Source organism: Geotrypetes seraphini, chromosome 4 (genome assembly GCF_902459505.1).
Source record: "Geotrypetes seraphini chromosome 4, aGeoSer1.1, whole genome shotgun sequence".
NCBI lineage: Eukaryota > Metazoa > Chordata > Amphibia > Gymnophiona > Dermophiidae > Geotrypetes > Geotrypetes seraphini.
This window is the reverse complement of record NC_047087.1, coordinates 259,046,888-259,069,423: the sequence shown is the minus strand read 5'-3', so window position 1 is coordinate 259,069,423 and position 22,536 is coordinate 259,046,888. Positions and strand designations below refer to the sequence as shown.

Sequence of the window (22,536 nt, the reverse complement as noted above, 5' to 3'; positions counted from 1 at the left end):
AAAACGGCTTCTGCCAAATCGAAGGCCGAGGCCTCGATGGTGGCAGCAGGCCCCGCCGGGGCGAACCCGAAAAAGAGAGGAAAAAAAAAGAAAATTCTGTTTTTTTTTAATTATAAAAAAAGAAAAGAAAAAAGGGAAAGTTTACGCGAGCGGGAAGGCGAATGAGAAAAAAGTTTTCAACAGCCGTTGAAAGTGCGTCTTCTTAGCTCCGCGGAAACTAAGAAACTGGGGACCGCGCGCCTCTGTCGGGCGGGAAGGCACTCGCGCGTGCGCGGTGCGGCCTGCTAGAACTTTCCAAGTTCTTAGAGTGCAATCACTCTAAAATTGTCCGTACCGGGGCTCCGTCGGTGCCGTCACCCATCAGTCAAGAATATGCTGCCTGCTTGTCCTAGGATAATGTATTAAAAAAAATATATATAAAAATCTATTGCTATTCCAGGATATAGTTATTGAAGTTTCCTTGAACCCAACCCTCAGTGGGACAAATTTTCAGTTTCAGATTCTCTGCAATTTTTTTCCTCCTATATTTGTTCTCCAAGCAGCAACTTTGCTTCGTGTTGGTGTCTTTGGATTGTATCAGAGAAGTATAAAAAAAAATCTAATTTGTGCAGACCGGCCTGACTGCTGCTTTTCTGAAGACACTGTACCTTTCACACAGACAAATATTGACTTGGGAGAAATTGTAAGTGAAACATGGTTAAAATATAGCCAATAAAATCTAGACTGTATAAATTTTTTACACCTAAATTGTTTGGATATTTCATTTCACTACAATGGGTGTAATAATTTTCATTTATTTTCTTGGAATTGGAAGCAGTCCTATCTTCTTACCCGACATCCCCTGGGGCAAGTGCATTACCTTTGTAGCCTTTTCTGCCTCTGACAGAGGGCGAATTTTGTAGGAAGGCGTAATATCCTTGAAGACTTCCATCAGGGATACCATCACTAGCTTTCGAACAGTTACTGCTACAGTGGAGTCTTGTTCCATAAGCATAGCTCGCAATTCTTTCAGCTTTTTAATCTGTGTAAGAAACAATATCTTAGGTTTTTAAAAAGGTAATAGATAAAACTAAGGTCAGACATACTGCAGGGGTCTCAAAGTCCCTCCTTGAGGGCCGCAATCCAGTCGGGTTTTCAGGATTTCCCCAATGAATATGCATGAGATCTATGTGCATACACTGCTTTCAATGCATATTCAATGGGGAAATCCTGAAAACCCGACTGGATTGCGGCCCTCAAGGAGGGACTTTGAGATCCCTGAACTAAAGCAATGTTCTTCAGTACAAATGCACTAATTTTGAAATTAGCATATTCTAGTAAAAATATACTGGTACAGCATGCAGGGATTAGGTGTGGTTTGCAATAATGTGTCTAACACACAAAAGTATGGTTCAAACTCGCTGCAGTACCAGAAGAAAACAGGACTCTTCCATATGCAGCATCAGATGCTTATCTCAAGAGGTGGTGGTAAAAAGTGTGTATTGAAGGAAGAAAGTCTCCCAGTCCTTGTTCTTTTGCCACCTCCTCTTGAGGCAAGCATCTGGTCCTGTTTTCTTCTGGTACTGCAGCGAGTCTGAACCAGGCAGTACTCAACTTCCATACTTTTGTGTGTTAGGCACATTATTACAAACCACACCTAACCCCTGCAAGCTATACCAGTATTTATTTACTAGAATATGCTAATTTCAAAATTAGCGCATTTGTTTTTAAGGCTTTTTTCTTTATTAGGTTTCTTTGCAGATTTCAAGCAGTAATAATGCCTGCAAAAGTCTAAAAAAAAAAAAAGCCCTTAAAAACAAAAAAAGTGTTCATGTTGCAATTAGCATGCTATAGAAAAATAAGTTGCTACAGCACACGTTATACCAGCTTATTTTTACATAAATATGCAATTTGCACGCACGTGGGTGTCTTATGTGTGTAAAAATATGGTATACAATTTCTGTGAGAATGGTGCAAAAAAAGGGTCAGATTATAGTAGCACAAGAAATCAGAACATCAGTTTTATAAGTAATGCTAGCAGTCAAAGGTGTGGGAGTATTCCCAGCCTGGGAAGAACGCCAGTGTGAAGGGCATGGGGTGAAAAATGAATGGGGAAGGTAACTGCTAGAGGTGAGCAGAAAGTTAGGACAGGACAGGCTCTGGGGAGAGTGTGCGTGCACCAGTGGTAGAGAGAGACAAAGGAAGAGCGTGTCCAGATAGAAACAAGGGAGAGGGAAGGGGGGGAAGTTATTATATATTTCTCTTGAGTTGAATGTTATTGAATAGGGAAGGGGAGGGATATGGATTTGAAATTGAGTTTTGTATAATATTAAGTGATGTATGTAAGACCAAGGGCTCCTTTTATTAAGCCACGCTAGCGGGGTTAACGCACATTGCATTTCATCACGCGCTAATCCCCCGCGCTGGCCTAAAAACTACCGCCGGCTCAAGAGGTATTACGCACGTTAAACCGCTAGCGCGCCTTTGTAAAAGGAGCCCCAAATGGATGTTATATACTGTTTCAGTTATTGTAAGTGTTAAAATGAATAAAGATAAAAAAAAAAAAAAAAAAAAAAAGAAACAAGCAAAATGGATGAAGGAAGTACACAACCTACATGAGCTGCTACAAGTGAATACAAGAGTAGTATCACCAGTGGGGTCATTTCCTTACCCAGCATGCCAACTCCCAAGCTAAAGGGGATAAGTTTAAAGGAATTTCTGCACATAAAAGACCTCTTATAAAATTACCCCAAGCAACGCGTACATTTACATGGCCGCTGTAGGCATGTTTAGAGAAAAGGCTGGGTACGTAGATCAGCGGTCCATCTAGCCCAGTATCCTGTTTCCACAATGGCCAATCCATGTCACAAGTACCTGGCAAAAACCCAAGTAGCAGCAACATTCCATGCTACCAGTCCTAGGGCATGCAGTGCCTTCCTCCATGTCTGACTCAAGAGCAGACTATGGACTATTCCTCCAGGAACTTGTCCAATCTTTTTTAAACCCATCTACATTGCAGGTTATAAACGTTACACTGACATGCTTATTTAGCCAAGCAGGTGCAAAAGGATGCAACTGTATTGTAACAGGTTTTGGGAAGATATTTTAAAAAGACAGGCACTACCTGGCCTTCCAACCTAGGTGAAGCTACATATGCAAATAAAGAGGCAAGAGTAAAGGGAACAAAAAATAAGAGGAAAAAAAACAGGGCAAAAGGGGGGGGGGAGAAGTATTTTTAAACTACAAGTGATTATTCCAAATATCCCAAACAACCTGTGCATTATTTTTCGCATGCTATTAATTTCAAACTTCAGCATGAAGAATGTATAAAATTCGATTTTAACAAGTGACATGTGCAGATATAATCTATAAAAAATAAGGCAGATGCACATTTAAATTGGGTCATATTAGTGGGCAACTGAAATCATTTTTTTTTTATTTTAGCTGAAAAGTCAACATTCAGCTTTAGCCAAAACCAAAACTGGCCACCCCTCTCCAAAGTGGAGATCCCCCTTCCTTCCTCTCTACCCCCAAACAGGAGACCCAACACTTCCTCCCTTCCCTAAACAGGAGAAGAAGCCCCCTCCTCCTTCCATCACATAGAATGAGATTCCTTCCTTCTTCCTCCTCTCTAACCCCCTCCCCAAATAGAAGAAGGAGCCCCCCTTCTGATACTACTTTGCTATCGCTGATGGTCTAATAGCAGAGTCAGGCCAGGAGCGATCCCCAGGTGCTCCTGCCTATGTCATCTCCGCTATCAAAATGGCTGCAACTTCCTTCAGCAGCAATCTCACAAATCTGCCTCTATAGCAGGGGAGACAACTTTTATACACAAAGGGCCACATGAGCATCAATATTTCCCCTAGTAGGCCTCAACATTATGTAATATTGAGATAAGAAATGCACATAGCTCCACAGACCTTCTATGAAGAGTAAAAATTGAACCAAAAATGAGTAAAAATTTAACCAAAAATGATAGAAACAAACTGATAAAATGGCTATTCTGAAATATATTTTAACATTGCAAAAACTCTGGTTAACAACATTTTGTGTATAATTGCCATAGTCTTAGGGGTCACATAAAATTCATTGATGGGGCACAGGTTGCGGAAATAATTTTGAGATCATATGCAAACAAAATCAGACCAAAAATTAATTGCCCTGTCAACTTCTTGGTATGTTCCCATTTGGACAAATTTTTTACAATTTTTATTTTTTCACAACTAATCAAAATTAGGCAAAACAAGTACTTAACAAATCTTGGTAGATTTGACAAATAAAATGCCAACCAAATAACTTATGTATTTTGTCATGTTTTATCTTTAAGACAAATGTGCAAATAGCCAAGCCAGGCAATGAATCACATTATGAAATTCTGGGAAACATATTTCATGGAGTCAATTCTGGCACCATTTTCTTGTTTTCTTTTGGCATTGAACACAACGTCCTTGTGTTGTTTGTGAGAGGAAATGACAACCATGGGGATGGCACATCATCTTATCTTAAGAAGGGTTTGGACAATTTCCTGGAGGAAAAGTCTATAGTCTGTTATTGAGAAAGATAAGGGGGAAGCCACTGCTTGCGATGGATTGGAAACATGGAATGTTACTACTTCTTCGGTTTTGCCAGGTAGTAGTAACCTGGATTGGCCACTGCGAGAACGGGCTACTGGGCTTGATGGACCATTGGTCTGACCCAGTAAGGCTATTCTTATGTTCTTATGACTTGACTGTTGGGCCACCCCTTCTCAGTTGTTGTGCATCAAGTCCCACTTTCATTGCAACAGTAGCTATTTCACGCCTGAAGCTGAGATGGCCCATCACTTCTTTCTGCCCAACAGCATGGCAATGCAATTTCCAAGCAGCAACAACCACCACGTTGAGACCATTGTTGAACAAGTTTCATCACCATTTCTTTGATCGCAGATTTGGATGGTAGGAGCCTAAAAGCCAATCCAAGACATCAACACCACCCGTATTTTCATTGTACAATCCAACCATTTTTGGCTATTAAGATTGTTATCTACTGCTTTTGCTGACTACTGTTAACACTCGATACCTTGTGTTAGCAGAATACTGGCCCAGTTGGACATCACTGAGACCACACTGTTGTCATTCCAGCGTACACAGGCAACATTTTCATAATCAAAGTCACCCCTGCTTTGCCAGTTGTTTGAACAGAACAAGTGGGAACTTTCTGGCACAATGCTCACGAACTGTGAGCTTTCATTTTATTTCTTCTCAATTCCATGAACAAACCATAGGATGAGAAGTAGTTGCCAAATACAGGTTATGCTGCTTGGGATTTTCAAGGATTGCAGCCAGATCAGTCACAACGTGAGTGCCTTCTTTGGAATCTAATGGGTCAGTTTGTTTTGCACCAGTGTAGGTACCCATCTGGACTGCACATTATCCAGACCTTATAAGTGTATTGGTTTTCCGCGAATAAACATTTTGCATCTAATATAGACCATAATAAGGTATCATTGATTCATCAATGCTCAAATTCTCAGTAAATACTCTAGCAACTTCAACAACCGGCATAGACCTTCATGGTCCTGTGGTATATAAATTGTTATTATTATTATTATTTTTGCAAAATGGTGGTAGAATGGAGCAATTTTGGCAGCCTTTCCTTCTTCCAACTTTGTGTTGTCAACCAAGTGAAAATAATTCTTCAGTTCTTTGAATCTGGACATTAATGTTGGCACAATGTTAGACAGATGTTCTGTACAGCTATGTCACACAACTTAGTATATCTGAAAATCATAGTTTTGAAGGATACTGTATAGCAAAGCAATGATGTAGTTATCTAATTAGCTTTTGTTGACAGTGTTAATATATTTGCTGTATTCTTTCTATTTCTGAGCAATTGTTCAGAAACCACAAATTATTGTCCTCCGGGGGAGCCAACGTTGACATAATCTGTATCATAACTTTTCACATGCTGCATAAAAATTGACATACAATGTGTCAAAATAATTAGAAATTCCTCCCTGATAGTTTTCTGTGAAAGCTAAGCCATAAGTTATAGCATGGATTTCATGATATGCAAATTGATGAAATTGGTAAATTTATTGATTTTTTTTTTTTTACTAAGGGCTCCTTTTACGAAGGTGCGCTAGCGGTTTTAGCACACGCTACATTGCTGCACGTGCTACATGCTAACGCGTGGGGTTAGCACGCATGTCACTGTAGTGCGCGCTAAAAACGCTAGCGCACTTCGTAAAAGGAGCCCTAAGTTTGAGCTAAATGCTCCATAGGTTATAGGCAGTTACATGAGTTCCAATTTGTTTTAAAACAAAGAGCAACTCTTACTTCATAACAGGAAAATATTTTGTCCCTATTGGTGTTTTATGAGAGTGCATCAAAATTTTGTTACCAATTGGGAACTTTGGACGATTGCTCCTTAAGGTCAGTCATTTTGCCAGTGGAGAGACGGCATGAGCAGGAGCAACTGGAGATTGTTTCTGCCCCAACTATGCCACTAGAGCACCAGAAATTGGAAGGAAGCTTTCTCCTGTTTGTGGGAGAGCTATGAGACATAGCAAAATTTTGCTGTTTCAGGTGAAAATGCACTGATATTTTCAGCCAAAACCAAAAAACAAGACTGAATTTCATATTTAGAAGGAAGATGAACTACTAAGGACACTTTCTCTCTTCACATGTAGAAATACATTCGATTGCGAAATGCTTCCGGAAAGACTGAATTAAGCCAACAAGAAAATACACACACTATTGTCTGGCTCTGAGAGGATGGCAGATGCCAGTGCAGCGATGTGAGCCTTTCTGTCCTGAAGAGTCTCTTTCCGTTGCAGTAACAGCTCCTCAGTACTAAGTATGGGTAGGGAATCTTCAGCATAGACCACAGCAGCTAGAAACCAAGAAACTCATATCAGAATATATTCCTGGCCATGTCTTTTAAACCTGTGCTCAGCAGTGGCAGAAATCAAGATGTTCTACTTGAGAAAAGTGTTAGACTAAAAGGTGGCTTAAAACACGTCCCCAAAGAGTAGGAGAGAATATTCTACTGTTATTTAAAAAAAATATTATTAGTAAAGCGGTTTGCGAGTGTTTTGCAAGACGAGCAAAACATTTTCGCAAATCGTGACTCACAAACCGAGTGTTGACTCGATTTGCGAGTCCCCTCACCCACGAACCGGCATTGCCCCTCCACCCACGAATGCTGCCCCCTCACTAACCAGCATCACCCCCCCCCCTTGTGAACGTTCGCCCGTCTAAACTAAAGCCTTACCCCCATCTGGCACTGGCACACAGCACCATACCACAGGAGGTACTGGTGCCAGTGCCCGAAGATCGTGCTGCTTGCCGGACTGAGCCTTGAGCATCTGCGCATGCTCAAGGCCTTCTGGCTCTCATTCTCTCTGAGAATCTCGGAGAGAGGTGGGAGCCAGGCGGCTTTAAGTATGCGCAGCTGCTCAAGGCCCAGTCCAGTAAGCAGCACGATCTTCGGGCACTGGCACCTCCTGTGGATTGGTGCTATGTGCCGGTGGCAGATGGGGGGGTAAGGCTTCAATTTGGGTGGGTGTTCGCGAGGGGGGGTGATGCTGGTTCACGGGGGAGTGGCATTTGTGAGCGGGGGGGGAGTGATGCCGGTTCACGGGGGGGATGTGGAAACTCACCAGTGGCCTCGGGGGTGGGGGTGTCTTTTGGGGGCGGGGTGGAGAAAGCCAGTGGCTGCGGAGGGGTGGGTGGGGGGTGGAGGGGAGAAGGTGAAACCTATCACGCAAGTTTCTCTTACTTCCTATGGGGAAACTCGTTTTGATATACGAGTAATTTGGTTTACGAGCATGCTTCTGGAACGAATTATGTTCGAAAACCAAGGTTCCACTATAGATAGATAGATAGATAGCATATAAATTAAGGAATCAAAAGATCAGCATCATCTTCACTATCTGGATTTTAAACTTCTAGTTTGATGAAATTCACTATTCTGACTCAAAGGAAAACAAATTACCATTAGTGTTAGGTAATCCACTTAAATATGTAAAAATGCAGGTGATGCAACTCCTGGATGAGCAATACAGTATATTACATTTTTTCATAAAATAAATCAAATTGTTTCCTTCTTTAAACTGCTCACATAGCACTGTTAATTAAGAGGTAAATTAGTGGGGCCAGCAAAATGCCAAAAGGCTGCCCGTCATAGGCAGTGGAATGGAGTGGGCTATAGCCATGGCCCAACCAATATTTTGCCTAAGAAGCTTGGGGGAGCATCTGGAAATGGTAGAAGAAGCCTGTTAAAACAAACAAAATGTTCTGCTGTCAGGGCAGCCTCGGAATGGTTTACATTCATTACACACGTAAGCTGTCCGAGGAATCTCGGGATCAATTCTGCAGCAAGTGTTAGAACACTCTGGGCTATTTTGGTTCTAATTTGGCAACATGCTGATAGAGGTCACATTTCAGTTAGTTTATGAAAAGCTAAAGCTTGCTAGCTTTTCTAGGCTGAATCTAAAGAACAACTTTGTATTTTGGTTTTTTTTTCTTCTTTCTCTGTCACTTTTAATTTCTTTTCTTCTCGCGCTTCTCTCTTATATTGTCCCATCTAATCCCTCTAATAGTGCCTTTTCTGTCCTCTCTCTAAATCTACAGCCATCTTTCATTCATTTTGCTCATTAGCTTTTACTCATCCTTTCACTTAAGCACCCAAAAATTAGTTACAAAATATTTATAAAATATACATATAGAATGCCACTACATAGTTGGATATGTTGGTATTTGAGGTATTATATTCCTTTTCTCCTATCAAAGTCTATAAGTTCTTTTTTACAACACTGTACAAACTAGTAATAATCCAGGTGCTCTGCCTGGAATTCACAGTGTGCAGCTCTGTAACAACTTAGGGCCTCTTTTACAAAGCTGTGCTAGCAGCTGCCGCGTGGCAACAGCCCCAAAGCCCTTTAAATCTATGGGTTTCGGGGTTGTTGCCGCGCGGCTTTGTAAAAAAGGCCCTTAGGCTCTGTCGTTGAGCCATATATTGAATTCCAGTTCTCCCCCGACGCAGCAGAAGGTGAAACAGAGGATCTTTGTTAGGATCCATATTTTTGCAGACATAAGAACAATATAAAGATAAGTGATTGCTAATTTTTGAAACATTTTGAATTGGGAATTATTTTGAATGTTTTACTTTCACAATTTGTATGCCCATTTGGGATTGGATATTATAAGACTGATGACTGTTTCAACTTCTGCTATTATAAAGGGATATTTTTGGGAACCCTTTTAACATAACATCATAAAATTTTATTTGTATACTGCAATACACTGTGAAGTTCGATGCGGTTAACAGGAATTAAGTAGTTTTGTGAAATTATTTTTTAATATTTCATTTATTAAGTGGAGTGTTTTTGACCAATGATGATTATGGGCTTGGCTTAGCTCTTTTTGTAATAAGGTCTTTTTCTCCACATTTTTAACTATTGGTATGCCTTCCATATCCTTATGATTAGGTAAGATTTTCCTTATTGTTTCCCATCTATCCTTTATTGTTTGTTTTTGGAGTTGCACCAGTTGCCTTTAGGGGCATGTATCTGTTTTAAGATTTCAGTCTATAAAATTATTTGTGGATTAGAACTTACTTATATGTATGAGCTACTTTCTTTAAATCTTTAATTATAGTATTCATGACATTATGTTACTACAGTTTCCTAACCCTAAAGGCATTAAATGTAAATGTAACTTTACCTCATCTTTTAAGTATCAAGCTCCATTAGTATGGAATGATCTACCTCAGAACATTAAGGGCCTGTTTTACAAAGCCGCACTAGCGGCTGCCGCGTGGCAACAGTCCCGAAGCCCTTTAAATCTCTATGGGCTTCGGGGCCGTTACCACAGTGGCCTGCGCTAAACAGCTTTGTAAAAGAGGCCCTAAGTTGCTGCAGAATTACTTTCAATTTAAGAAAACTTTAGACTTAATTTTTTAGACATTTAACAGGATTTTAGGAAACTATTTCAAGAATTTATTGTAATATTTTTTATTTTTCTAGCATTCTAACCTGTAAGTTTTCAGAATTCTGGATTTCTTGATATGTAATCTGCATAAAACCCTCAAGGTAATTGCAGAATATAAGAAAGACTGTAAGTAAAAATATATCTGTTACCTTGCTCGGATTCTACTTCCTCTTCATCTGTCTTTTCTTCATCGTTCTCTTCAGCAGGAAGGACTGCAAAAACAGATTGGGTTAGAAACTGCGGTGTCAGCAGTCTCAGGAATGAGTTTTGAGAAGTAAGATGCCAAATGCTGGCTGGACATTACCTGGTTTCTCCATGCTCTGTGGAATGATGCCTCGTTTGTCTTTAATGGGCAACAGGTGAATAACTTCTCTCTCAGGTTCCATTTGTAAGCGCCGTGGCATCTTCTCATACTTCTCAATCACACTGTCCTGTTTGCGTTTTCTGGCATGAACAGGTTCACTATACAAGGAAGAGAAAGTTAGTGAAATATGTTTTGTTTGCAGCAGAATAAGAACTAATTTTATAAAAGTATTATTTTATTGAGCACACCAAAAAACAAAACAAAATACATTCGTTACATACATACATGAGTAAATTATATTTTCAGGCATTTAACGCACATAAATTGCATTGTTCATGTAAAAATAAATGCATAGAATGTGCACGCATATATGCATGAAATTCAGGGTTTTTTAGTCAGCATTAAGGCCTTTTCTCCCCTCTCCATGCAAATTCTACATTTTGCTCTGCCAGAACCAAGGCCCCAGTGCTGGCATAAAATAATATATTGAAATTCCCACATGTGAAAAATGTATAAATAAACTGTTTCACTTATCTTATATTTTAAAGATGCAAACCCCAGCCTTGACAAGGGCTATGTTTCACAATAGCTGCTTCAGGAAGCCAAACAGTACTAAGGGCTCCTTTTACAAAGCCGCACTAGTGGTTTTATCGCATGCACTGGATTAGCGCATGCTATACCGCCTGCTCAAAAGGAGGCGGTAGCGGCTAGTGCGCTATTCCACGCATTTAGACCCTAGCGCAGCTTTGTAAAAGGATCCCTAAAGCTCAAAAAAGGTACTCACTTTAAAGTTATTGTTGAGTTAAGAGGAACATCTTTTCTGAGATTTAGTAATGTTTGGCTTCCTGAAGCAGCTATTGCAATACACGGCCTGTGTTGAGACTGGGATTTGCACTTTTAAAATATAAGATAAGTGAACCATTTATTTATACATTTTTCACATGTGGGAATTTCAATGTATTATTTGGACATGATGTGCTATGATTAGAACAACAAACGGACCATTAGTTGGTGTAACTTTATGGTCGTTTGTGTGAAGAGCTTGTCTATGAGCACATTTTATTTCTTGCTGACAAAATGTCGAATCTATATGATTTTCTTATATCTGGGATTTTGTTGTGAAGTGGTCCCAATATATATATCACAGGTAGATGAGGCTCTTGAAAAGAAATGGATGATATTTACCTAGAAGAAAGAACTCTGGTTATAAAGGATGCTCTCTGAGCCATTTCCTTCATCAGCTCAAGGTCATCTTCCTCCAACATATCCAGAGGAAGAGCTTCCTCCTCCATTTCCTCATCATTATCTTCAACTAGGCCACAAAAAGAAAAATGGAATGCTTAATCAACCTGATATACTGCTCTTTGGAAAAGCAAAAACAAAGAGATGTACAATGCTTTCTCAGGCTAGTGATACAATATAGAGTTGCACAGGGACAGAAATTTCACTCTTCCCCACTGGACTCTAATCCATATCCACCTGTACCCGCCAAGATCCATTCCATCCTCACTCATACCCAAAGCAATAGATGCTATTATTTACTTGCTCGCAACCCTCTGTTTGCAACCAACCCCAATGGCCTCCAATGTTTTTTTGGATGGCAATCGCTTTTCAAACAGTGTTCCATGCCTCATTCTGGTGCTCCAACTGTCTTTCTCACTGCATTCAGGTCTCATTCTGGAGTCACAAGAAAATTTGACTACACTCCTGTGGGAATCCCACACTGCCCATTCCCATGCAGCTCTCTACTTCAAAAATCTTCCCACAGAAATTCATACCAGTTTTAAATTCTGATCTACAGTCTATGTTAACTTGGAAGAACCATATCATGAGTCACATGTAAAGAAGGGACCAAGGAGGTCTCAAAAGCTCATCTACATCATTCTTACATGGGCCTAAGGAAAATAAAACATTACAGCTTGCAAAGCATTGAATGGAAAAGGTAAGTGGAGGAAATTCAATTCAAAGTTTAGATCAGAGATTTTATCAAAACAAGTGGGTAGAAGAAACAGAGGGAAGGAGCTATAAAAACAATAAAAAAATAGGAGCTAATGGCACGACATGGAAAATAACAAGATACCCTATTTATGCTGCTGGAGAAGGATATAGAGATCCAGTAATCTAAACACTAAAGTATGCCAAGAATAAGGACTCTCCACTGCTGTACAGCAGGGATGTCAACGTCCCTCTTCAAGGGCCGCAATCTAGTCGGGTTTTCAGGATTCCCCCAATGAATATGCATAAGATCTATTAGCATACAATTAAAGCAGTGCATGCGCTTCCAGAGGGTATGATAGGACAGAGTACGGTATTGGGGTTCAAGAAGAGATTAGATAATTTCCTGAAGGAAAAGGGAATAGAAGGGTATAGATAGAGGATTACTATACAGGTCCTGAACGTGAGTGGAATGCTGGGCACGATGGACCTCTGGTCTGACCCAACAGAGGCACTGCTTATGTTCTTAAATAGATCTCAAGCATATTCATTGGGGAAATCCTGAAAACCCGACTGGATTGCGGCCCTCGAAGAGGGATTTGACACCCCTGCTGTACAGGAACTGAAAGACAACAGATCAAGCTCTATTGCCCTAATAAGTGCAAAGTGAACTATCCTACAGTTGTGGATATCAACTTCAATATCAAGTCTGTGTAACTATTATAAAGAAATAGTGCAAATGGAACCTTATGAAAGAATCTGCAAAATTAATCAGAGTTTTCAAAATCATTCTAGCTAGCCCGCTAACAGTTCTAAATAGAATGCAATAGAGAAATAATATAAACTTCTTTCCAGCACATTTCCACTTTCATTTCTGCAGTGTTATTTCTCCCTAAATTCCGATACTTATCTGTTCCTTCATCACTGGAAAACTGATATATGCGATTTGATATTTACATATCTAAGGTGCTTGTCAACCAAGGACACATGATGTTGACTAAATTTCTTTCAGGGCTAGAAAAACGTGGTCACTAGATGTCCCAGGTGGATGAGTCTTCGCCAATTGCAGAGACTCAGAGACTAAAGCTTCCTCCGATATTTGCGACTTCAAGTCTCCTACATTAGAGGCAGGGCAGATTGCTGTCCACAATGAAACATAGACCAAAATGCTGTGGAATGGGTCTCCCCTTGTCCCAGTGTACAAAAGGGAGGAGACAGATGGGAAAGAATGCCTTGAAAAAATGGAAGTGATTAAAGAATTATGAATAGGGCCTGAAAGAAAGAAAAGAGGGGGAAGGAAAGAGTAATAAAATGTACAAATAAAGAGCTCAGGGGTCCTTTTACAAAACTGTGGTAAGCTTTAGCAAATGCTTACTATGGGACACATTTGGGCATCCTGCGGTAACTATCTACAAAATTAACCATTTGGAGACATTATCCTGGAAGGACATCAGAGAGTGAAGAAATTAAAAGGACATTTCTAATCTGCAACAGCATTCTTCACATTATGAGAAGTACTGGAATACCAGGAGCAATCACAGGGAAGTGACAGTTGTTGCATGCTCTGGTCTAGAGAGCTGCACGGGAATGGGGACGACGGGAATCCCGCGGGACCCGCGGGGATCCTGCGGGGACGACCCCTAGGGTCGCGGGGATCCCGTGGGGACGACCCCTAGGGTCATGGGGATCCCATGGGGATGCCTCCGAGGGTCGCGGGGTTCCTGCAGGGTTGGATGAGAGGCTCGTCTTCTCCCTACCTGCCTTGCCGCAGCATACAGCCAATCGGAACGGAAGTCTTCCACGATGTCAGTGCTGACGTCTGAGGGAGGGCTTAAGCAAAGCCCTCCCTCCCTCCCTCCGATGTCAGTGCTGACATCGGGAAGACTTCCGTTCCGATCGGCTTTGTGCTGCGATCAGCAGTGGCGTACCAAGGGGGGGGGGGGGGCGGGGAGGGCGTTCCGCCCCGGGTGCAGCCATAGGGGAGGAGGGGGTGCACAGCCGGCCAGGTCCCCTTACCTTTGTGGCGCTTCCTCCGACTGACCGACAACAGGCCAGGTCCGACAAACCTCCCTGCCCTGTAGCCGCAAATCTAAATTACTTTCTTACAGCAGTTTCAATACTCCAGGTGCTGTAAGAAGGTAATTTAGATTTGCGGCTACAGGGCAGGGAGGTTTGTCGGACCGGGCCTGTTCTGTTGTCAGTCGGGTGGGGAAGCGCCACAAATGTAAGGGGCAGGGAGAGAGAAAGGGAGGAAAGGTGGAGTGGAGAGGAAAAGGCGCTTAAGGTAAAACTGAGGGGGGAGAAAGACGCTGAAAGCACTGGGGAAGACAAAGGGGTGGAGAAGGACGCTGAAAGGACATGGGGAAGATGGGGGGGAGAAGGACGCTGAAAGGACATGGGAAAAACAAAGGGGTGGAGAAGGACGCTGAAAGGACATGGGGAAGATGGGGGGGAGAAGGACGCTGAAAGGACATGGGAAAAACAAAGGGGTGGAGAAGGACGCTGAAAGGACATGGGGAAGATGGGGGGGAGAAGGACGCTGAAAGGACATGGGAAAAACAAAGGGGTGGAGAAGGACGCTGAAAGGACATGGGAAAAACAAAGGGGTGGAGAAGGACGCTGAAAGGACATGGGGAAGACGGGGGGGAGAAGGACGCTGAAAGGACATGGGGAAGACTTGGGGGAGAAGGACGCTGAAAGGACATGGGGAAGACGGGGGGGAGAAGGACGCTGAAAGGACATGGGGAAGACGGGGGGGGGGGAGAAGGACGCTGAAAGGACATGGAGAAGACGGGGGGAGAAGGACGCTGAAAGGACATGGGGAAGATGGGGGGAGAAGGATGCTGAAAGGGCATGGGGAAGACGGAGGGGGAGAAGGACGCTGACAGGACATGGGGAAGATGGGGGGAGAAGGACGCTGAAAGGAAATGGGGAAGAGAGAGTGGGGAGAAGACGCTGTAAGGGAAGAAAACAGAGATGCCAGACTATGGGAGGAGCGGAGGGAAGAAGGTAACAGTGATCACAATACGATCCAGTGCAGGCTAGAAATTGGATCATCAAAGGGGAAAAGAACCACAACGACGGCATTCAACTTCAAAAAAGGAAATTATGATGCCATGAGGGAAATGGTGGGAAAGAAACTCAAAGGCAACATAGGGAAGATGGAATCCGTAGAAAAAGCCTGGACCTTACTCAAGGGAACTGTGCACGAAGCGCAAAAACTGTGCATCCCCAAGTTCAGGAAAGGGTGCAAAAAAAATAGAACAAAAAACCCATTGTGGATAACGAATGCAGTGAAGAAGGCGATAAGCGACAAGAAAGCATCGTTCAGAAAATGGAAAAAAGACCAAACAGAGGAGAACCAAAAAGTGCACAAAGAACACCAGAAGGAGTGTCACCGAGTGGTTAGAAAAGCAAAAAGAGAATACGAAGAGAGACTGGCAGAGGAAGCAACAAACTTCAAGTCGTTATTCAGATACGTCAAGGAGAAGCAACCGGCAAGAGAAGAAGTGGGACCATTGGATGATGGAGATAGAAAGGGAGTAGTAAAAGAAGAGAAAGAGATAGCTGACAGGTTAAATGAGTTCTTCACGTCAGTCTTCACGGTGGAGAATACAACCAACATTCCGGAACCCGAGGAGATCGCAATAGGAGACCAAGATGATAAACTGGTCAATTTAGAGGTAAGCCAAGAAGATGTACTCAGGCAGATAGACAGACTAAAGAGCGACAAATCGCCAGGTCCGGACGGCATTCACCCAAGGGTACTCAAGGAACTAAAAAACGAAATAGCGGAGCCACTTCGACAGATATACAGCCTATCCTTAAAAACTGGAGAGATCCCGGAGGATTGGAAAATAGCAAATGTTACGCCCATCTTCAAGAAGGGCTCAAGGGGCGACCCAGGAAACTACAGGCCGGTGAGCCTGACCTCAGTCCAGGGAAAGATGATGGAGGCACTAATTAAAGACAGCATCTGTGAACACACCGAAAAAAATGGGCAGCTAAAACCGAGTCAACATGGCTTCTGCAAGGGCAGGTCATGCCTCACCAACTTATTGTACTTCTTTGAGGGGGTGAACAACCAGATGGATAAAGGGGAATCTATAGACATCATTTACCTTGACTTCCAAAAAGCCTTCGACAAGGTACCACACGAGAGACTGCTTAAGAAGATATGGAACCACGGGGTGCAAGGGGAGGTCCACCGATGGATCAGAAACTGGCTGGCAAACAGGAAGCAGAGGGTTGGAGTAAAGGGCCATTACTCAGGCTGGAAAGGGGTCACGAGCGGAGTTCCACAGGGGTCGGTGTTAGGACCGCTCCTGTTCAATATTTACATAAACGACCTAGAGGCGGGAACCAAGTGTGAGGTCATTAAATTTGCAGATGACACCAAACTATACAGCAGGGCTCAAACCATGGAAGACTGCGAAGATCTCCAAAAGGATCTAACGCAGCTGGAAAAGTGGGCCGAAAAATGGCAAATGAGCTTCAACATAGGGAAATGCAAGGTCATGCACGTGGGGAAAAAGAACCCGATGTTCACATACAGAATGGGGGGGAACACCGCTAGGGGTCAGTAACCTGGAGAGAGACCTGGGAGCGATGGTAGACGCAACACTGAAGGCATCGGCGCAGTGCGCCACAGCCTCAAAGAAAGCAAACAGAATGTTGGGTATCATTAAGAAGGGTATTACGACCAGGACGAAGGAAGTCATCATGCCGCTGTATCGTGCAATGGTGCGGCCGCATCTGGAGTACTGTGTCCAGTACTGGTCGCCGTACCTCAAGAAGGACATGGCAGTACTTGAGGGAGTACAGAGAAGAGCAACTAAACTGATAAAGGGAATGGAAAATCTCCCATATACCGACAGATTGAAGCAGTTGGGACTTTTCTCACTAGAAAAGCGGAGACTTAGAGGAGACATGATAGAAACCTTCAAGATCCTGAAGGGCATAGAAAAAGTAGACAGGGACAGATTTTTCAAATTAAGGGGCACCACAAGTACAAGGGGGCACTCGGAGAAATTGAAAGGGGACAGGTTTAGAACAAACGCTAGGAAGTTCTTTTTCACTCAGAGGGTGGTGGATACATGGAACGCGCTTCCAGAGGCTGTTGTAGACAACAAAACATTAAATGGTTTCAAAGAAGGTTTGGATAGATTCCTAGAAGAAAAAGGGATTGAAGGGTATAGATAGGTATAGACCACTACTCAGGCGATGGGCCTGATGGGCCGCCGCGGGAGCGGACCGCTGGGCAGGATGGACCTATGGTCTGACTCAGCGGAGGCAACTTCTTATGTTCTTAAGATGGGTGCCAGACCAATTTGGAAGGGGGGAGAAAGGGATAGGCACAGTAACAGAGCAAATGGAAGACGCAGAGAGAAGAGAGATAGTGGATGGAAGGAATTGAATGAGAACATGAGGAAAGCAGAAACCAGGCAACAAAGGTAGGAAAAAAATTATATTTCTTTTTTTTTTTTTTTTTTTGCTTTAGGATAAAGTAGTATATTAGTTGTGTTGATAAAAATTTATAAACATTAGAGGCTCTGGTAGAAACCCGTTTACAAAGTATGTATTCTTCCCAATTAATATTTCCAAATTAATAAAGTCTTTTTGCTTATTTGTAAATGGGTTTCTACCAGAGCCTTTAATTCAGTAGCATAATTAAATGAAATAACTATTTCTGTAGTTTATAGGGCCGGGTGGGGACGGAGGGGATTCCTCGGGAGGACGGGTGGGGACGGAGGGTATTCCTCGCGGGGACGGTTGGTGATGGAAGGATTCCTCGCGGGGATGGGTGGGGACGAGTGGGACTTTGGCGGGGAAAGGTGGGATTTCTGTCCCCGTGCAACTCTCTACTAGCTTCTTGACCAAAAGAAAAAGTACCTGGCTGTCTCTTCTTGTACTTCTCCAATGGAACAGGGATTCTGGTTTTGGCATCTCTGAGAGCTTCTCTGATTTGCTTCTGTTCCTTTCGATGTTTCTTGGCACTACTTTGCTGTTTGAACTGTTTATTCTTGAGTTTGTTTTCAAGCTTCAGTTTACTGGTTTTCAGTAACTTACGAAAGCTTGGAACTCGTTTGGTATTCTTTCTCTAAAACATAAAAATGTTAAACAGTACATATCTTTCAACTCAACGTGCTACTGCAAGAGTTCTATATTTCAAGTGAGTATAAATTTTTGACTGCACACCGTGTTAGTTATTTTACAAATACAGAATGTATAACAAACAGCAGAAAACAAGAGAACTAGGTTTACTACTCTTTAGCAAATCTGCAGCTGAAATGTTCAGACAGCTTCGTGTGTCTCTCCCTGAAACTGTTTATTGCATGTATTTGCAAACTTCATACTATAAGGGCTGAATCAGGCACCTTTTCATCTGTCCTTTTAAGAGGAAGAGTATCCAGAAGGCTGACACCAGACTAGAGAATGACTTGGGGATGGTTTACTGAAGATAACTGTACCCAGGTTTGTTTGGGTTTTTTACCAAAGGTGTAGGAGTGGTAAAAAGTCTTACCCCTGTGGTAAAAAAAAACCCCCACGATTACTACAGGTCCCCTATTTCCTTCAGCCCTATTCATACCTAATAAAGCCAGTAGCTGCTGGTCCTCATAGGCCTTCTCCCTGCCGGAGTTCCTCCTTTTGATGCAACTTTGTTTCGCAAAGTGTTGACAAATATTAGAAAATATAAGTGAAAACATAACAGCATTCCAATGGCAGTCTTACAGGAAGAGGGAAGGAGTGGGCAAGGCGAGAAAAAGAGAGAGTTGGTGGGTAAGAGCATGAATGGATAAGAAGATGAGAAAGCAGTATACTTTTATGGTTTGTAATGTAATAGAAAACCAAAATCTGTTAAGTCCTATATGGTGGGTGTCAAAATATTTTATCATTTTGATTTCAAATTATATGTCTTGTTTCTCCAATGTAGCATCCTTCTTTACACTTTTTGCATTGAATGATATAAACCATATTAGAAGATGAGCATATGAAGGATCCCCTTATACTGAATGTTTTTCCTATGTGACTGTGGGGTCCTGCGAAATGTATTGGCATAGTTTGCAACTTGTTATATTGCAAGGAAGTGTGCCATTCTCTTCTTTGTGAGCTTGTATTGGGAGTTTGCTATTCACTAGTTTTTATTTCAAATTAAGTGGCAGTCACAAGGTTAGCATAGGTGGAGCTGGGAATATTTCTTTCAGCAATTCATCCTCCTGGAGTAGCTGCTGTAGAACTTTTATGATTTTTCTTAATTTTTCTCAGACAAGACTTAAAGATCCTGGTTTTTGCATTACAAACCATAAAATTAAACTGCTTTATCACCTTTTTATCGCCCATCCATCTCTCGCTGTGGCTCATCCCTGCTTCTAACCTTACCCACTCCTTTCCTCTTCCTGTGAGTGCCATCGGAATACTTTTATGTTTCACTTATAAATACTGTACTAATATTTGTTAACATTTGATCTGAAGGGGGTTTATCTTCAAATGCTAATCAAAAAAAAGGTTAGTCCAATAAAAAAAAAAAGATATCACCTTATTTCCTTTATGTTTTATTTGTATAGACACTATTTAACTCAAAAATTCCACGTGAGCTGCGAAAGCCTTTCAGTGCTACATGAGTGAGTAGTCAGAAGGACTCAGCCTCAGAAATCACACTCAATCTGATTCTTTACCATTTAAACAGATGTCCGGTAACCAGTCTTTGTAGACTAGTACTCGCTTCCATTTTATATCATTAACCCCCCCCCCTTTTTTTTTTCTTTTAACAAAAACGCGCTAGAGGATTTTTATAGCGCCGGCCGTGGCAGTAACAGCTCCGATGCTCATACCATTATTATTACCACCGCAATCAGCGATAAAAAAATGCTAGTGCAGTTTTGTAAAAGGGAGTGGGGGAATGGGTAAACTTCCATCCGGTAGTCTAGACTGGAACACTCACTCACTTCCACTTCTCATCATTTAAACCAGTGGTCCCCAACCCTGTCCTGGAGGACTAACAGGCCAATCGGGTTGTCAGGCTAGCCCTAATGAATATGCATGAGAGAGATTTGCATATAATGGAAGTGACAGGCATGCAAATCTGCTTCATGCATATTCATTAGGGCTAGCCTGAAAACCCGTTTGGCCTGGTGGTCCTCCAGGACAGGGTTGGGGACCACTGGTTTAAACTGTCACCCAATAACTAGACACTAGACAGGACTCATTCCGATTTCACACAATTTAAAGTGTGAACCTGCAATCAGTGTGGACTTAAACTCGCTCCCATTTCACAATATTTAAACCAGGGGTCTCAAAGTCCCTCCTTGAGGGCCGCAATCCAGTCGGGTTTTCAGGATTTCCCCAATGAATATGCATGAGATCTATGTGCATGCACTGCTTTCAATGCATATTCATTGGGGAAATCCTGAAAACCAGACTGGATTGCGGCCCTCAAGGAGGAACCCTGATTTAAACAGACACCTGGCAACCAGACTAGACCGAGACACAATGGGGTTTCACACCATTTGGTATCCAGTCTGGACTAGGATTCGCTCCGGCTTCACTCTGCTGAACAGAGACCAGAGCGTATATACATGGGGGTTTTGCGTTTACCCATACCTGTTTCATCTTGCCACCGATTATTGGGAACAAAATCGAACCGTCTGTCCCGTAACCTCAGCTAAAAGCACAGCACTATCTACACTTCTACATCCGCCTCACGCTCGCCACGCTTCCTCAGCAAGCTCGGCAAAGAAAGCGCAACGCTAAGCCTGAAGCAGACAGCGCCCTCTGTCTGAGGAGGATTCCAATTGCGGCTGCAACTCAAAAGAGCACTGAAGTTGGAATTTTACTGCTAGAACGTGGAGAATGGAGAGTTGCACGGGAGTCGGGGGCCAGAAGTTTATCCAAATCGCAGGAATCCAATTATTTACTCCCAACTCCATCAGCCCCCTGTGTTTTTTTGGGATGGTATTCACTATTCAACCACTAAGTTTTCCAAGCCTCAGTCTGGTTTGGTGTACAGCGCTGCATAACTTAAGCTTGGTAGCACTATAAAAACGATTAGTAGTAGTAGTGTTCTGGCTGCCTCTCTAGATAGTTCAAGCTTCATTTTGGCACTCCAGCTACCTCTCTGGTAGGTTCCAAATTTCATTCTGATGCTCTGTGTTTCTCTCAGTACACCCAAGCAGCCTCATGCTGGAATCATCAGAGATTTTTGACTACACCATAGACCTCCCATGACATCTTCTATACCTGCAGGATTCCCGTAATTTCCATTCAGATCTCTAGTGGGGAATTGGAATCCTACAGGACAATATTCTAAATCTCTGCAGGAGAGAGGCTATTGGAGCACCAGAGTGAGGCTTTGATTACACAGATCACAAGAGAATTAGCTCGCCATAGACAGAGCAGATATTTCTGCTTGTATATGGCTCCAGAAGTAAAACCTGGATGTAGTACTACTACTATTTATAATTTCTATAATGCTGAAAGGCATACACAGTGCTGTACGTTTAACAAGCAATAGACAGTCCCTGCTCAGTAGAGTTTACATTCTAATTTGGACACAGGACATATAGGGTTGGGGATATAGTAATCTGTCCTTTTTCTGGCGCCATATGGTAACCCTAGATATTCCTATTCTACTGTGTCTGCTGTAGCTATTCTGCTGTTATTCCATAAGCTAGTTTCAACTCTTGGGTGGGTGGGAAGGATGGTGTAGCATTGAATCCCAGGCACCATCTTGACAGAGGCACCTCCCACCATTTCTTCTCTCCACCCTCATGCCCTTCCAATGGTGGGTTTCTTAAAGGCACTCTCCCCCTAGTACCTCTGAAAAGTAGGGTTACGATTTTGCCTAACAAAAAAAAAAAAAAAAAGAGCCAGCCGAACGCCTGGCCAGTTTTCTAAAAAGAGGATGTCTGGGTAAATCCTATCTTAAAGTCTTCTTAGATGGCAGTAAGCAAAGACTCCTACCCACTCCTTATGCCAGCTCCAAGCCCTCTCTCTGATGTAATTTCCTGTTCAAGCCAGTACGAGCAATAGCTAGGAGAGAATGTTTGTTGCCAATGAAGAACAGAAGTACCATGTAAGGGGGTGGGAGTGCATTGACAATGATTCTCAACTCTGTCCTGGAGTATCCCTTTGCCAGTCAGGTTGTCAGGATATCCACAATGAATATGCATAAACTTGATTTGCATACATTGCCTCCATTATATGCAAATTTATTTCATGCATATTAGAACTATGATGGCAGATAAAGGCCAAATAGCCCATCCCGTGTCAACTATCGCCTCCTCTCCCTAAGAGATCCCACATACCTGTCCCATGATTTCTTGAATTCACAGTTTCTGCCTATTC

General features: G+C 42.5%; 1 protein-coding gene across 2 annotated transcripts in view; it reads right to left on the bottom strand.

The window, feature by feature from the left end:
* Positions 1 to 21,431, bottom strand: part of NOC3L (NOC3 like DNA replication regulator) — a 103,555-nt gene extending 82,124 nt beyond the window's left edge. Inside the window, exons 1-7 of one of the 2 annotated variants that reach the window (XM_033943480.1) lie at positions 21,304 to 21,431; positions 18,085 to 18,292; positions 11,443 to 11,569; positions 10,258 to 10,415; positions 10,103 to 10,165; positions 6,713 to 6,852; positions 860 to 1,021 (exon numbers count right to left, since the gene is read on the bottom strand). In XM_033943480.1, coding sequence (XP_033799371.1) covers positions 860 to 1,021; positions 6,713 to 6,852; positions 10,103 to 10,165; positions 10,258 to 10,415; positions 11,443 to 11,549 — 630 coding nt within the window. In that variant the 5' untranslated portion in view covers positions 11,550 to 11,569; positions 18,085 to 18,292; positions 21,304 to 21,431. Of the gene's footprint in view, positions 1 to 859; positions 1,022 to 6,712; positions 6,853 to 10,102; positions 10,166 to 10,257; positions 10,416 to 11,442; positions 11,570 to 18,084; positions 18,293 to 20,793; positions 21,145 to 21,303 lie in introns of those variants that run through there. The other variant, XM_033943479.1, reaches the window with a different exon arrangement.
* Positions 21,432 to 22,536: the final 1,105 nt, after the last annotated feature.